This window comes from Diaporthe citri (genome assembly GCF_014595645.1).
Source record: "Diaporthe citri strain NFHF-8-4 chromosome Unknown scaffold_7, whole genome shotgun sequence".
Lineage (NCBI taxonomy): Eukaryota > Fungi > Ascomycota > Sordariomycetes > Diaporthales > Diaporthaceae > Diaporthe > Diaporthe citri.
The window spans coordinates 3,538,978-3,554,165 of NW_025064852.1; the positions used below are offsets into that span (position 1 = coordinate 3,538,978).

The following is a 15,188-nucleotide window of genomic DNA, read 5'->3' on the forward strand; positions in this document are numbered from 1 at the left end:
AAAGAGGACTACGTTTGGATTCAGAGCGCCAGCCGACTCCGAGGCCCGGGGCTTCCAGATCATGGGTAGAAACCATGACCCAAAGAAATACGATGGACTGTCTTGTTTTCCTACCTACGTCAAAATCACCGGGACATCGTTAGGATTTAATGCCTGCTATTCTACGTCATTGGGTTGATCGCTGCAAAATCAGGTGTTTACTGGAGGAGTAGTAGTGCTCTTGTTGGTAGGTCTCTCGTACGTATGATAATTGTATGGGAAGCAATCGTGTATTGGTGTTGTTCTATCTAAGTTCTAAGAGGCTACGTACCCTAGAGGGGATAACTAAAGTAGCCTTTTAAGTAATAAGGGTTATACTTATTAATACTTGCAGTTTTTCTCTTTTTTTAATAAGTATATATAATTCTTATTATAATTAGCCTTAAAATCATAATTCATTGCATATTAAATATATATAACCTTTGTTATAAGAAAGCATTATTAAAAAGGCTTAAAATTATAACTTATAAGTTTTAAAGCAAGTTTTAGCAATTCTTATTATTATATTACCCTTTAAATTTACAATCTTTATTATTGCATTATTTCTTAAACATTATATTTATTATTCTTAATACTTAGCTTTTAAGGTTGCTTTTTTATAAAAATCATTAACTTTTACGTAAAGGCCTTAGTTTTAAATCTTTTCTTTAATAAAGGAAGTTAATGCTTATAAGGCTAATATTAAATCCTTTAGCTTATATTTATTTTTATTATATATCTTTATAATGCAAATATTATTATTTTTATTTTTACTTTTATTATTAAAATATACTTAATATTGCTTTAAATTATTTTCCTTTAGCTACTTTTTATTCTTTTAAAATTAAGCATTATAAGTAGCTTAATTATTTATTAAGTTCTTTTTTTGCTTTTTATTATTCTTTTTAATTTTTTTAATAATTATCTTTTGCTTAAGTTGTTTAAGTAGTGGCGTATATTTCTTAATAAGTCCCTTTATATATGGGCTTTATATATGCTTATTAATAGTTTAATATAAAAAGTTTTAAAGCTAAGTTAGCATAGTAATTTAATCCTTTAATAGCTAAATCTTTTTAATTTAGTATATATAAAAGATATTTAGGATTAAAACTTTTATTAGGTTATTTATTGCAGAAATTATAATAATTTGGCATTTAAGATAATAGTTACCTTAATGGTTCTTATTATTAGAAATGTTATATAATTTTATATTAAGAGTTTTAATGCTTTTAATATAAATATATAGCTTTTTAATTATATTATTAAAAGATATTTACTTATTTTAATATTAAAAGTTGTTAATAATTTAAATAATAGCTATTATAATAGCATTATTTAAGAAAAGTATTTTGGCTTAAATTATAGCTATAACCTTTAGCTTATTAATTTTAATAATTCCGTAGGAATTAACCTTAATAAATAGCTTACTTTTTTTAATGCTTAATATAAAAGTAAAGTTAAAGGCGGTTTTTATAATCTTTATTAAGATTTCATTAGCTTAATTTTAATTATCTTTATTATTAATAATAATTAAATTACTATTAATATTAAGTAAATAAAAGTCATTATTATTAATATCCTTATTAATATTTATTAAATAAGTGTTATTAGCAATAACCTCGCTATAGGAATTAATAAGATTAATAAGCTTATCTTTATCTTTATTAATTAAGGTGATTTTAGCCCTTTTTATAGCCTTAATAATAATTCCAATCTTTATTTTATTACTTAATGGAAATATAATTATAATGTTTATTTTATTAATTAAGGTTATAATTGTAATGTTTATCTTATTAATTAAGGTTATAGTTATAAAGCTCATTTTATTAATTAGGGTTATAGTTGCGATATTTACAAGGGAATCTTAATTCTGGTTAAGAGTTATAATAGGGCTACCTTTAGTGCTAGCCATGTTAACGGCAGTTATAGTAATAATTATACTAGGTGTATCCTTAGCGCGGAAAGTAAATATAATATTTATTAAATAATTTTGCTTATTATTATTATCCTTATAAGGCATGTTAATAAAAGTATTAAATAACTTTTATAAGTTATTATTAATGTTTTTCATTATAATAAAAAGGAAAAAGATTTTATAAGAATTTAATAATTAAAATAAATATTTATAATGCAAAACTTTATAATTATTATATAATAATTATTAATTTATTCTTTAGTTATAAAAGAAGTTAATAAGTTATAAATAAATTTAATAAAAGTTAGTTTTAATATCTTATTAATAAATAGCAGCGAAAAGCAATAATAATAATAAAATTAACTTTAAAATAATAATTATTAATAATATTAATAATTATAAGGTTATCTTTATATGGGATAAGGTATTAAGAAGGTTTTAATTAAAATATAAAAGGTTAAAGTTTATATTAAAGGTTTAAGTTTAAGAGGTATAAGGTTTTGCAGCTAGTAGCGGCAAGGTTAAAAGGAAAAGGGTATTAGCAGCAAGTTGCTTCTTTCTTAGTAGGAAAGGGCTACTTTAGGTTTTTTAACCAATTTATTTACTTATATACAAAGCTTATTATTATTAATAAGCTTTTATAATGCAATGTTTAAAGTTAATTTTATTATTACATTAATAGGGTTATCTTTCCTATTTATTTACCTTATTTTAATAATCTTTCTTATCTTATATAATTCTTATAATAATATAATATTAATTATAAGGTGCTTTTCCTTTATTATTTTTAGCTTTATAAGGTATTTATATAAGCTATATAAATTTATATAAATAATTAAGAGTATATTTAATAATAAAAGTTATTTTATAGCCATTTTAATTATTATAATTAAGGAGATTTTAATATTTACTTTATTTATTATACTATAAATTTCGCTTGCTAGCATGCTTTAAGTAATACATTTATACTTTATTAATAACTAATAAAGAATATTACCCATTATTATAAATTCTTTAATTTCCTTATAAATCTCATTTATAAGAATAACAATATATTTAAGTTAAGATATTAAGTCCTGGTTATTTGCAAATAATTTATTTATAAATATAAAAAGTTTTATTATTTTAAGATTAAAAGGTATATATTTAATTCCTTGCATAGCATTATTTATTTATTATAATAATTATATATTTAAGCTCTTATAATCTCTTGCCTCCAAGTTTTATATTTATATAATTATTAAAAGATTATATAAAGCTTTTAATTAATAAATTAAAGCTATATATACTTTGCAGGTTCTTTATTTAAGGTATCTCTAGGGAGCATCTTTAATTATTACATTAATAAAGGTAAGTTTATTAGCTTATCCCTTTTATTAAATAGTAATTAAGCTAGTAATATTCATAATTATGTAAGCCCCGTTATAATTCATTAGGTTTTTAAATATTAGCTTTTATTTTAATTTTCCTTGCAATTTTATAGCTTTTATTTTAATCTCCTCCTTATCTTAAAATTTTAACATAAATAAAATTAATATATCATTTATTTATATACCTATTATCTTAAAGAATTATATAGGCTTTATAATTATTAAGCAAGAATTATATATAAAGCAATTTATCTTAAGCTTTTATTAATAATGTTTTTAATATATATTAAATTAATAAATGCTGGATTTTATTATACTATATAAGGGTTGGATAATATAAATAATTATATTTAAAGGGTATTTATTCTTTAGTTTCTTTAATAGCTTTGCAAGGATTGTTTTATATAGTTTGAATTTTACTTAAGGGTAGGCTTAAGTAATATCTTAAAGTATGAAAATTATGCCTTTTTCTTAAATTAATAAGGGGGTAAATATAAGGATTATTTATTAGCTTATTTTTTAAATAATTAAGCTTTACATTAAAATTAATTCCTTTTTATTATTATTATAATTTTAAATAATAAATTAGGATTTCTTATAGGGTTTTATGGTTTTGCCTTTTATCTCTTATATTATACGGAACTTAAAGAGATAATATTCGCTATATTACTTTATTAACTATTTCTTGATTTAAAAGATACTTTTAACAATAAGGTTGTTAATTTTTATTTTATTAAATTCTTTAAATAGTAAGCTTAATATTATAATAACTTTATCTTATCTTAATTTAATTACTAAGTTATAGTTTTCATTTTCTTTCTTTAAAATATATAATATAATAATATAGTCTTTTATCTTTAGTAATAATGGTTACATAATAAATTATATTTAAGGTTTTATAGCTAAGTCTTTTGCTTGCAAGGATTGCATTTCCTTATTATTATCTTAATAATATAATTAAATAATCGTTAACTTAAACATTATGGCTTTATTTAATATATTTAAGGTTATGTTATAGCCGTTTATAGTAATAACCTTATATAAACCCTTTCATCCCTTTCTTTCTCTCTATATATAAACTTTGCATTATAGCGAATATTCTATATTAAAGATAGGTTTAATCTTAATATTTAATGCATTTTACACTTACCGTTTGGCTATAGTTTTTTGCAACATCTTTATAGCCTTTGAAATAGCTTTTACTTGCTTTTATATTAATAATAATGATAATAATTTATATAATATTTATAGATAGGTACTAAAGACTAGGAGCGTAAGAATTAGTTTATTTAATTTAGTAGTATTATTAATAGCTTTTATAGCTATTTATAGGATAACATTATTATCTATGCTATTATGCAATTTAGTATATAGGATTTTATATGCTTATTTAAGGGCTTAATGATATCTTTTAACTTTCCTAATGGATTAATATATCTCTACGAAAACTTATTTACATTTAATTCCTATTATTCATACCTTTAAACGGAATTCTAAAAATGCAAAGTTTATTCTTATATTATATTTAATGATATTTAATAATTCTTGGTATATATTAATTTAAAGCATTTATAATGTTTACCATGCAATCTTCATAAACATAAATTTTAAGAATTTTGCTCCTTAAAAAGTAATGGCTTAGTTTATAATGTAGAGGATTAAATATTCGCTTAAATATATTATATTAATTAAGATTTTATAGTTAAATTTATAATTATTATATAATGTAAACTTAAAACGCTTAAATATGGGTTTGTTTATTTAATAATAGTAATATATCTTCTTAATCTTTATTATTGCTTATTTATTAATATTTAAATTGCCGGCTTTTTTAAGCATTTAGCATAATTAATTTATTAATGGGTATTTAAAGTAATAATGGAGTTTCCTTATTTTTATCTTTAAAAGGAAATACATAACATTAATAATTTAATTTAGGAAAAACCATAAATAGCCTTATTTTCTAAGTATTAGTATGATAATTACACCATTAAAAGAAATTATTTTATTTATAATATTATTATAATATATTTAAAGCCTATTTATATTTGCTAAGTAAAGTAGGAATGAAGTTTATGCCTAAATAATATAAAAGTTAATATAATTAATTAAGGTGGAAATTTTCATTATGCTAAGTAAATTAATAATTATCTTATTATTAAATTTAACTTTAGCTTTTTTTATAATAGTTATATTAATTTAATACTTTAAGTTTTTTCATTATAGTATAAGAAATTGCTTATATTTAGCTATGGATATTAATAATGCTCTTATATTTAGCAGAATTCCTTAAAAATGAATTTAATTATATTCATTCTTTAAGATGAATTAACTAGCTATAATAATTATCTCTATTTAAAAGATATTATTTCTCATGATTTAATACATAAACGCTTTATTAGCTAAGAAATTAATATTTATATAATAAACCTCCTTATTAAGTCCTACCTTTATAATATAAATATCGCTATTATAATTATTATCTTAATCTTATTTATTTTTATATTTATAAAATTTATCTTTATTATTTATTTTATATCCCTTAAATTTACTTAGAAAAGTATTAAAGTTATTATTATAACCTTTATATTTATATTATATTAAGTAACTTTTTCTTGCTAAATGTTGCTTATTAGCTAAATATTTAATTAATTAGCATTCCTCCTTCTTATAAATATAATATTTTTTCTTTTAAGGTTATCCTTTTCCTTCTTTGCAAGCGTTATTACTTTAAGCTTTATAATTAGTGCTATAAGATCTTGGCTGCTTAAAGCTTAAACGGTTTAAGTTTAATTAATTAAACCTTTAATTTCCTTAAAATGCTTAAGATTATAATTATTATCCTTTCCTTAGCTTTTAGCTATTATATTTATAATTAATATAATATTAATTTAAGACTTTATTTATAATATAAATTATAATTATATAGCTAAGCTATGTTTTTATTATAGATTTTAGGTTTAAAAATAACTCTTTATATAATTAAGCTAGCTTAAAAAGAGCTATTTTTAGCTTAAGAACTCCTTTATAAGCTTTAATTACTATTATTTTTAAGTTATCCTTTTTAATATAATCTTAGCTTAATGCTTATTAGCAAAGTTATAGCTTATTAAGTATTAAATATAAAACCTTATGCAAATCTTTATTTAGGTTTTATGCTTTTATTTTTATAAATATTATTATTATTTAATTTATATAATAATATTAATAATTAAGGTTTATATTAAAATATATCTTAATTTTAAGGTATGTTATTATAAATATATTAATTTAATTTATAAAATAAAGGTAGTAGGCCTTAGCTTGGTTTTTAAGCATTTAAGGAAAAACTATATAAAATTAACTTAGCTAGATTTTAATATAATAATAAATATTAAAAAACATCTTTATTTTATTATTTAGCAAGTTATATAAGTCCTTAATATACTTATAAAAATCATTAAAGATTTTTATAAATTATGCTAACTTTATTAAATTTAAGCGTTTATTAGGAATGTATTATAAGGAAAGAGTTTTATATAGGTTATACTTTTTATTTAGCAAAAGCATTTCTAGGGCAGCTCAAGGTTATATTAAGTATAATATATATTTTTAATATAAGCTTTATCTTTATTTCTTTGCTAATAATAATAAGCCTTGCTAACTATATTAATTTTTAATAAATTACATTATTGGGTTTAGGTTTTATAATTACATGCCTAAAGCTAGCGGTAATAATAAAAGTTATCTTAAGGATTGCCCTTTTAGTAATTATTATTATTTAAAGCCTGCTTATAATATTTATAAAGGCTGTGCTTATAATTGCTATCTTTAAAGTTAAATGCAATATTTATTTATGCTTAATTTTAGGGTTAATAAAGCATTATAAAGCTTATTATTAATTTATTTTAATTTTTCCTTAACTTAGGCTATAGCAATTAATTATAATGCTATAAGTTAATTATTGCATCTTATATAAATACCTTATATTTAAAGGAAGACTTTTAAATATTATTAATAAGGATTTAATAATGCTTTAAACATTATTTATATTTACGCTGCATAATCTTTATAATAGGTAATAAAAAAATTATTATTATAAAGGTTTTATTATATATAGCTTGCCAAAATACTTGCTAAATAAGTAATTAAGTGTTTCATTAATGCTCTCTATATAAAGGCTATAAACCATAGTTTTAAGTTAATATATCTATAGTAAGCTAAGTTAATTAGAGTTTAAGTAAGCATTTTATTAACTATATACCTTTTAATAAAAGCCAATAGCTTTTCAGCATTATTAGCTATTTTTATAGGTTTTCATAATAAATATTATAAGGAGTGAAATTAATAAAATAAAGAGATATTAATAAAATAAGTAATGTTTTAAGAGTAAGTTAATAATAATAGTTTAATAATAAGTAAATTATAATTATTAAGAAGAAAAAATTATTAGTTCCTTTAGGCCTTAAAAGCTAGGGCTTTCTTTTATTATTAAGTCCTTTTATATTAGCTAAAAGCATAATATATAATTCGCGCTTACTTATAATATAGCGTTGCATTAGCTTTAATAATTATAATAATTGCAAGCTTTATTTATTTAGTAGTTGCAATAATTATAAGCTTCATTCATTTAGCAAAACGGAGCTTTATTGGGTTTTGCCAGGTTTTAAAGAGGATTTAAAAATAGGTTTTTTTTTTTTTTTAAATAAAGTCTTGTACATAATAAACGCATATCTTCTAAATAGCAATAAATATGCGTATAAATATCGCAGGGAATGCTACTTAGTTTGTTTAATCTTTACAATATTTACTTAGGGAGTTTAATAATGCAGGGAGGCTTAAAGAAGTAGTTATTACTATATAGCGCTTATTAATAAGGAGGATATAATTTTCAAATTAAGGAAATCCTCATGAAATTACCTCTTTTACCTTATTAATTTATAATACCTATGATTATTAATTAATGTTAATAGGTTTCTTATACATACGATAATTATATGGGAAGTAATCATGTATTAATGTTATTCTATCTAAGTTCTAAGAGGCTACGTGCCCCGGAGGGGATAACTAAAGTAGCCTTCCAAGTGACGAGGGTCGTACTTGCCAACAGCTCTGGTCGAGTGTTACCTCCTTGCATGAACACGGGTAATTTGAACCCAGCTGTCTCACTCATTGCTTGCCAGTCACTGAGTTCCTCTGCTATTCTGAGAGGATTTGTATGCAGTGTCTAGGTATCGGTTCGTCCTCCTTGCTACAACAATTCTCATTCTGCTTCTCTCTGCGGTCAATCTCCTGTCTCGCGACAGGAAGTTGCTCTACAGTAGGTCGAGACATCGAGGCTGTGGACAGTGGGCTATGTCAACCAACGACAGACAGAGTTGGACTTTACGTATTCGCGAACCATGTCTAAGCTTAGAAACAGACATCGCGGTTCCGCCGTCATGGGCTCGTATTGGGTCCGGGGCGGGACCCACTTAGGTATGGGGAACCTTGCCACTCCCTCCCCTTTATTTTGACCTCGGTATACCACAGCAGCGACCTGCGAGACTTTTGAGCTTGCCAAGACGGTTGAAGTCATCCTTAACAAATCAAGCTTCTGCAGCCAAAATGCAAGCATCAAGCCATCCAGACCAACAAACAGAGCTTCAAGGCCGTGAGGAAGAGCTTCGCGTGGTGTCCCTTTGTTCTTTGAACAATTGAGAGTATCTACAGTACAGTGTCTCCCATAGAAAATGAGGCTGTCCATGCCCATGCCATGCCATGCATCGCATGGCAAGTCCGATTCTACTGGATGCCCAACACGAAGAGCGAGGTGCGTTGTTAGGCGAGCGGGGGCACTGTTAAGGGGAGAAAAGATATTTCCCAAGGACGGTGGAGCTGCTTTGCCGATTTTGGGCATGAGTGGCAAGATTCTCCGTCATTGCTCAGACCCATGTCCGCCAGCGAATAGACAACGGCCGTCGCCTTTTACGTGTATCCACTCTGCCCCATCGTTTCTATTTTGATCATGCTCGTATTCCCGATGGCTGCGAGTTGTGGTACACAGACATGAGATCAACAACCAGCATCTCGAATATATCAACAGCCCCGACTTCCGTAGTTCATCCAATCTTGCTTTTATCATCATCACCATCAGCCTCACAACAGTCTCTACACTCCTCCTCACTCACTCAACAAGCAACTCACTCTCTTCAACCTCACCAACCCAACCCAAACAACCATCAAGATGCAGTTCTCCACTGGTGCCCTCTTCGCCCTCGCCGCCTCGGTGGCCTCGGCCGACCTGGTCTTCCACGTCTCTGACTTCTCGGCCGCCTGCATCCCCCACAGCTCCCAGTGCTCGTAAGTCATAACCCGACCCTAACAGTCATCAACTGTTCCATTGTTCACTCAGCTAACATGCCTCCCACAGCTACTCCTTCGGCGTTGTCAAGATCGGCGCCGGCGAGACCACCCCCGTCGAGTGCTCGGCCATGCTGACCTCCAACGGCGAGCTGCCCGAGGTCACCGACGGCACCTGCAAGGACTCCTCGCGCACCTGGACCATCACCAAGTTCTCCGACAGCCACGCCAGCGGCTACGAGCTGTCCGTCTCCGAGCAGGTCACCCCCAGCTCCAGCCTCACCGGCCGCTACGACCTCTTCTCCGGCACCTTCGAGATGCAGCAGACCGGCGCCTCCACCCAGCAGGTCTACGTCGGCGAGGAGACCGAGTTCGACCTCGCCAACTAAAGAGTGTTCCCGCTGGGACACTTTCTTTGATATTGTATTTAATGGGCATGCAGGGAACCTACCTGGAGCGTTGAAAAGTTCTTGAAACAAATGTATATATTTATTCCATAATCACAACGGACGTTTCCGGTCTTGTACCGAGACCCGAACAACCCATTTCCTCATTATTTGCCTGATGTGAATGATTCTTAACTAGTGTTCCCAATCCTCGCTTTCCTCGACTTCTGTTACCAATCTTCAACCATGATTCAGCAACTTCCAGATGCATTGGACTTCTAGAGTGTTGGGACGATGGGGACATGAGCAAATACTTGAAGACAAAGAAACGTTGATGGGCTTAGCCTCTGCGGCTCTGTCAGGCCTGTAGACCTCCCAATGGCCGTGGCCCATCGTAAATCAAAGACATAATCTATTTTTGTTAAAAAAAAATTACTTCAGTGGACCGCAAACTTGGTTCCAGTCTTCACAGGTGGATGCGCCACTGTGGATATCATGAAGATGGCCCTCCGGTCTGTGACCCGCAGTCGGCACGTTTTGAATGCAGCAAGATGGATGAACTTGGCCCGGTGGGCTTCTGGTTCGGACATCGTGTCAGACGGTTCCTGAAGCTTCAGGCCGGATCTTGGTAGGATCGTGGCCGGCATGGCCTCACCAAGGGGGCGGCCGGCCCACCACGGCGACCACGGCCGAGCCCCTCGGCGCGTGTGAGTGCGGCACAGCCTCTGCTACTGGTTTCAAGCACCAAGATGTTTACAAGCACGGCCCGTGCCAAGTTGTTCCAAACCTGCCCTGGCTGGCCTCTGCGGGTGCACTTCTCGGGCTAAGTCGCAGTCGGCGGCGCAGGTTGATACGGAGAAGTGGATTCGAGCAGTCAATGCGCCCACCCCGCCGCGCCGCCTCTACTATATGCTATGCTTCCTTTGACTTGTTCCATTTGTTTTCCGGTGTCAGGTCGCCTCTTCAATAGGCTGTGATGCCCCTACGAGAACTGCTTTCCATCGTTCCATCCCGCACACTCCTTGGTGAAGACTTAGAATCCAAGGGATGAGCTTCATTTGGTCATCTCGGGAATAGCTCTGTGCTTCTTCTTTAACTTCATTCTCGACATCAGCAGCTGAGCTGTTCCCGTAGCCATGACAAGCATATCCGAAAAGCAGGCAGAGAGGACCACAACAGTTATGGCGGGGGTCCCTGAACGCAAGAAGCCGGACATGCAACGCAATCCAGCCGGAGAGCCAGCCATGGCATTGGACTTCATAAAGCGAGCGATCAAGTCTAGATTATTACCGATCAACGAAGATGGGGAACTTCGGCAATTCCGAGCCGAAATCGCGTTCCAAGGAGACCTGCGCGAGTATGTGCGCCTCCAGGGCCAGGCATCGGGAGAGAAGAAGAGACTGTCGAACATCATCAGCTTCACCTCCGCCGGCTCGAATGTGGATGCGCTGGCGCTTCCTACTAGCAAGTACGTATCGGACACTTGGAAGCAGGAGGGGGTCAACCTTCTCCGGATGATAGAGAAGGCCTTGGATGATACCAAGAACCAGGGGGTTTCCGGCTGTAAGTTCAACTCTGTCCCGCGGTATTCGTCTGTGCTCACCAAATGAACAGTCCTGTCGCAAAAGAGCCATGTTTCAGTCACCGTTCATGACAAATATCTGTTCCTCAAGATCAAGGGAGAAAAGGATTCTTTCCCCACGATTATCGAGCAAGTGTGCTGGGTTGTCAGTGTCGCAGGCAGGACGTCCATCTCTTTGCTTGAGAAATACGCCAGAGAGACAAATGGCGGAAAGAAAACACGCGGTTACGCGGAGACTCTGCATGCCGGAAAGCCTATTATAACAGCCGGACCCGACGGTCGCTTCGAGGTGTCGTTTAGGCCTCGCCCTCCGGAAATTCACGACAACCACGGCGCCGTTGCAAGAACAGGCAACTGTTGGAAGACCATGGCTGGGCTGTCTATCGTCGCAGATGGTTATAGGATCCCAAAGAGGCCGACGCAGGGCTCTGGCCTCGAGGCTCCTTTGTCCGTCCTTCGCCAGCTATTCAGGCGAGGCTGCCCAGGGAAACGCGTCGTGCCCTTGGACAAGCCCATGGTCATGATTCCTACAGAAGTTGGCAAAGACAATGAGGCTTGCCAGCTGCGACTGCTCATGGCCGTCGGGGCTCAAAAGTGCACTCAGGGTAATGCTGTCTATTGGCATTTTCACCCGGCAACACTCTGCAACTCGTTGGCATCATGCGAGCAGCTAGAGAAGGAAATCGGTGTCAGTCCGTCGATGCTCGACCCCCAGTCACGACATTTTGTTGGGTGGAGCAGCAAAGCGGGGTTCTTGGCAGGTAAGCAGCCTAATAATAGTTGGGGGTGGTCGCTTGGATTGGCCGCCCTGCCTGAGCGATGGACAGCCACATGCAGGGGCTGCCTACCTGCAGGTGCCTGCGGCTCCAAAGTTGGAGGCGGGCTCCCTCACCTCATCTTACCTCACCACACCTAGCCTCAACCTCACTCACTCGAGCTTCTTTCATATCATGCCGCTCGATCTCGCCACAATCTGACATATTCATTGCCCAATCCTCTCCATCACTCGCTTCTACGACACCCGTTTTTCTCCCTCTACCCCTCTCCACCACCGGACTACCGTCCTTACCGATAAGATTGTCCAAGTGGGACGGTGTTGATCAGTCGTCGCCAAGCCCTTTCCTACAATTGCTCTCTTCGTACGTGGCCCCGGCTACCAGTAGTTTACTGGGTGACCTGTCGAGATCGACGGGATTCGATGGCTACTTCGACGTGCTGTTTTCGTTTCCGTCCTCTGGAAGGAGCAAGCGGGATACTGAATTCCACTGACCTTGAGCAGGCACATCCAAGACTAACGACATCGTCTTCAAATCCAAGTTAACCGTCCTGGAGCACTACAAATTAGCCATAACATCAGCGAGTCTGAATTTTCGACTCCCTCTAGTCTTTTCTCTGGGCGTAACAGTCGCGACAGAAAGAGTGGACAACCCCACATCTGCCGAAACGATGTACTCTGATGCCGGCTCAGCACTTCATGCTCTCAAATACCGTTTTTTTGTTCTCTGGGACACAAAAGACGAACGCGGCTGGCTGGTAAACGGCCCCGTCGCCGCGCTACAAGTTCTTCGCTCATATCTCAAGGACCGGGAGGCAATTTTTGACTTCTCCAAATTGAATCACATCAACGATGAAACCCCCTCAGCGGCATATGATTTGCTTCGTGACGAAGAGAACATGAAAATGGTTGTATTCCCAAAATCGAAGGATGTCACAGAGAAGCCCGAAGCTGGAGAATCATCCGAGGATGCCAAGGAAACCACCTTTGAACATGTGTCCTTTAACGTCTACAAGGTTCTCCTCCAGTTGAGCAAGATCACCATTGAGACGAGTGGAAAGAGTGGTAACAATATCCCCGACTGGTTCCACACATGGGTGGGGAAACGATGGGATTCCACTGTCAGGGGCTGGGACTTCACGCGCATTTACCACAGTTACGAACCACAGGTGTTCTTGAAGAAGTTCCACACGGATCCTGGCTGGCTTGACCTCACTAGAGGACTGCAGGCGTGCTTTCTATTTGGACGTTCCTTTGGCGAGATCATGCAGCCGCGTGACGGTCAATGCTGCCCTTACTTCAAGACACTTCCAAAGGGCGAGAATTATCTTGCTGTCGGTATGAGCACCATTCAAACGTGTGCCAATGATGAGGGGGCGGCAGCGGAGGCCACCGACACAGTGGCTAAACTAGCCCCCAGAGTTGCCTGGGAACGTGATGTAAACCCCTTCAACCACACACACGGTCAAGGCGATCATCTGGATAAAGTTGATCCCAGCTGCTTCCCGGTCCAAAGGCTAGTGAAAATCCGCGACAATGGCAACGACGAGAAGAAAGACAAGGATGTTTTGAGAAAGAGCAAGGGCCGGCTATACTCGTGGAAGGAGGTTGACGAAATGAACACGCCAGCCGAGGACAAGAACAAAAAGACCATCGAAAAATCGCTCAAGACTGGCGTGGTGGTGTTTGGGAGAAAGCCTGACGCAACCAAACTGAGACAGCTTGCCCAGGCCAATGCCCCTGCCACAGTTGGCTCACTGTCCAAGACGCCCACTCAGCAGGCACAGGCCGCGGAAACGCAGCGACCATCCAGCAGCCACAGCTTGAAATCAAACACATCGGCCAGGGATCCCAGAAGTACAGGACCACCTACGAAGGGACAGCCCTCGGGTACCCCTGCTGGGCGAGCACCAAGCGTCACTAGCATCAAGAGCACCCATCCGAGCACTCAACGCAAAGCCCCAGATGCTAGTCCCGGTGTTGAACGACCTCAGGCGGCAACCACCCCTCAAGCACCCCCAGCTTCGGCACAGAGAACGCCCAGCGTCAGCAGCGTCACGAGTACTGCCTCGAAAACTCACCCCAAGGCACCATTCACTGTCACTAACGCAGGGCAAGCTCAGACGTCTAGCCCTCAACCCCTGGCTAATTCGACGCACAAGACGGCCAGCAATGCCGGCCTGGGGAGCACTGGCTCGACCAACCGTCCTAGAGCTACAGTCGCTGCCTCTGGCCGACCTGGTGAATCAACTGCGGAACCAACCGCACCAACAGCGGCCAGGAAACCCAGCAACTCCAGCGTGAGGACGACAAGTTCGGTCGACTCCAAGGCTACAGGGGGCTCAAACCGCCAGGTACCAGCCGGGCAGCCTCCCACCCCGTCTTTGAAGAAGACCAGTACCGGTTCTTCTGACAGGACCACCAGCTCGCGTGCGTCAAGAAGCACACAGAGCTCGGCGGCTGGGTCCACATCGGCGATCAGCCACCAGCGGCAGCAGCGGCTCGGTCAACTGGGTGCCTCCATGGCAGCGGCTGCGGTGACAGATGGCCATCATCCCACCTCGTCTGGTCCGGCTCCTACGGCAGGTGGTGGCCAAGACGGTTAATGCTAATGCCGTGGCCCATTTTCATACGGGAGTCTGCCCGTTGGAGGCGATCCCATTGGACTCTCTCCCACAGATGGTTATCCCGTAGGAGGTTGCCCTGTGTAAGGCTCTCCCGTGGGAGGGTATCCGATAGGAGGGTATACCATTGGAGGACATGTTGTAGATTATCCCTTCGGAGATTATCTAATAGAAGGCGTCCTGTGGGAGGTTGTCCT

At 35.5% G+C, this 15,188-nt stretch overlaps 2 protein-coding genes across 2 annotated transcripts; both read left to right on the plus strand.

Moving 5' to 3' along the window:
• Window positions 1–9,508: 9,508 nt before the first annotated feature.
• INS49_014088 (uncharacterized protein) lies at window positions 9,509–10,013 on the plus strand (the record flags this gene model as incomplete). Its single annotated transcript, XM_043174779.1, has 2 exons — window positions 9,509–9,624; window positions 9,695–10,013. 2 exons carry the CDS (start codon window positions 9,509–9,511, stop codon window positions 10,011–10,013), a joined length of 435 nt encoding a protein of 144 aa, XP_043021724.1.
• Window positions 10,014–11,191: 1,178 nt separating this feature from the next.
• Window positions 11,192–14,780, plus strand: INS49_014089 (uncharacterized protein; the record flags this gene model as incomplete). The annotated part of the gene is made up of 4 exons (XM_043174780.1): window positions 11,192–11,573; window positions 11,625–12,353; window positions 12,872–14,492; window positions 14,642–14,780. 4 exons carry the CDS (start codon window positions 11,192–11,194, stop codon window positions 14,778–14,780), a joined length of 2,871 nt encoding a protein of 956 aa, XP_043021725.1.
• Between the last annotated feature and the right edge of the window lie 408 nt (window positions 14,781–15,188).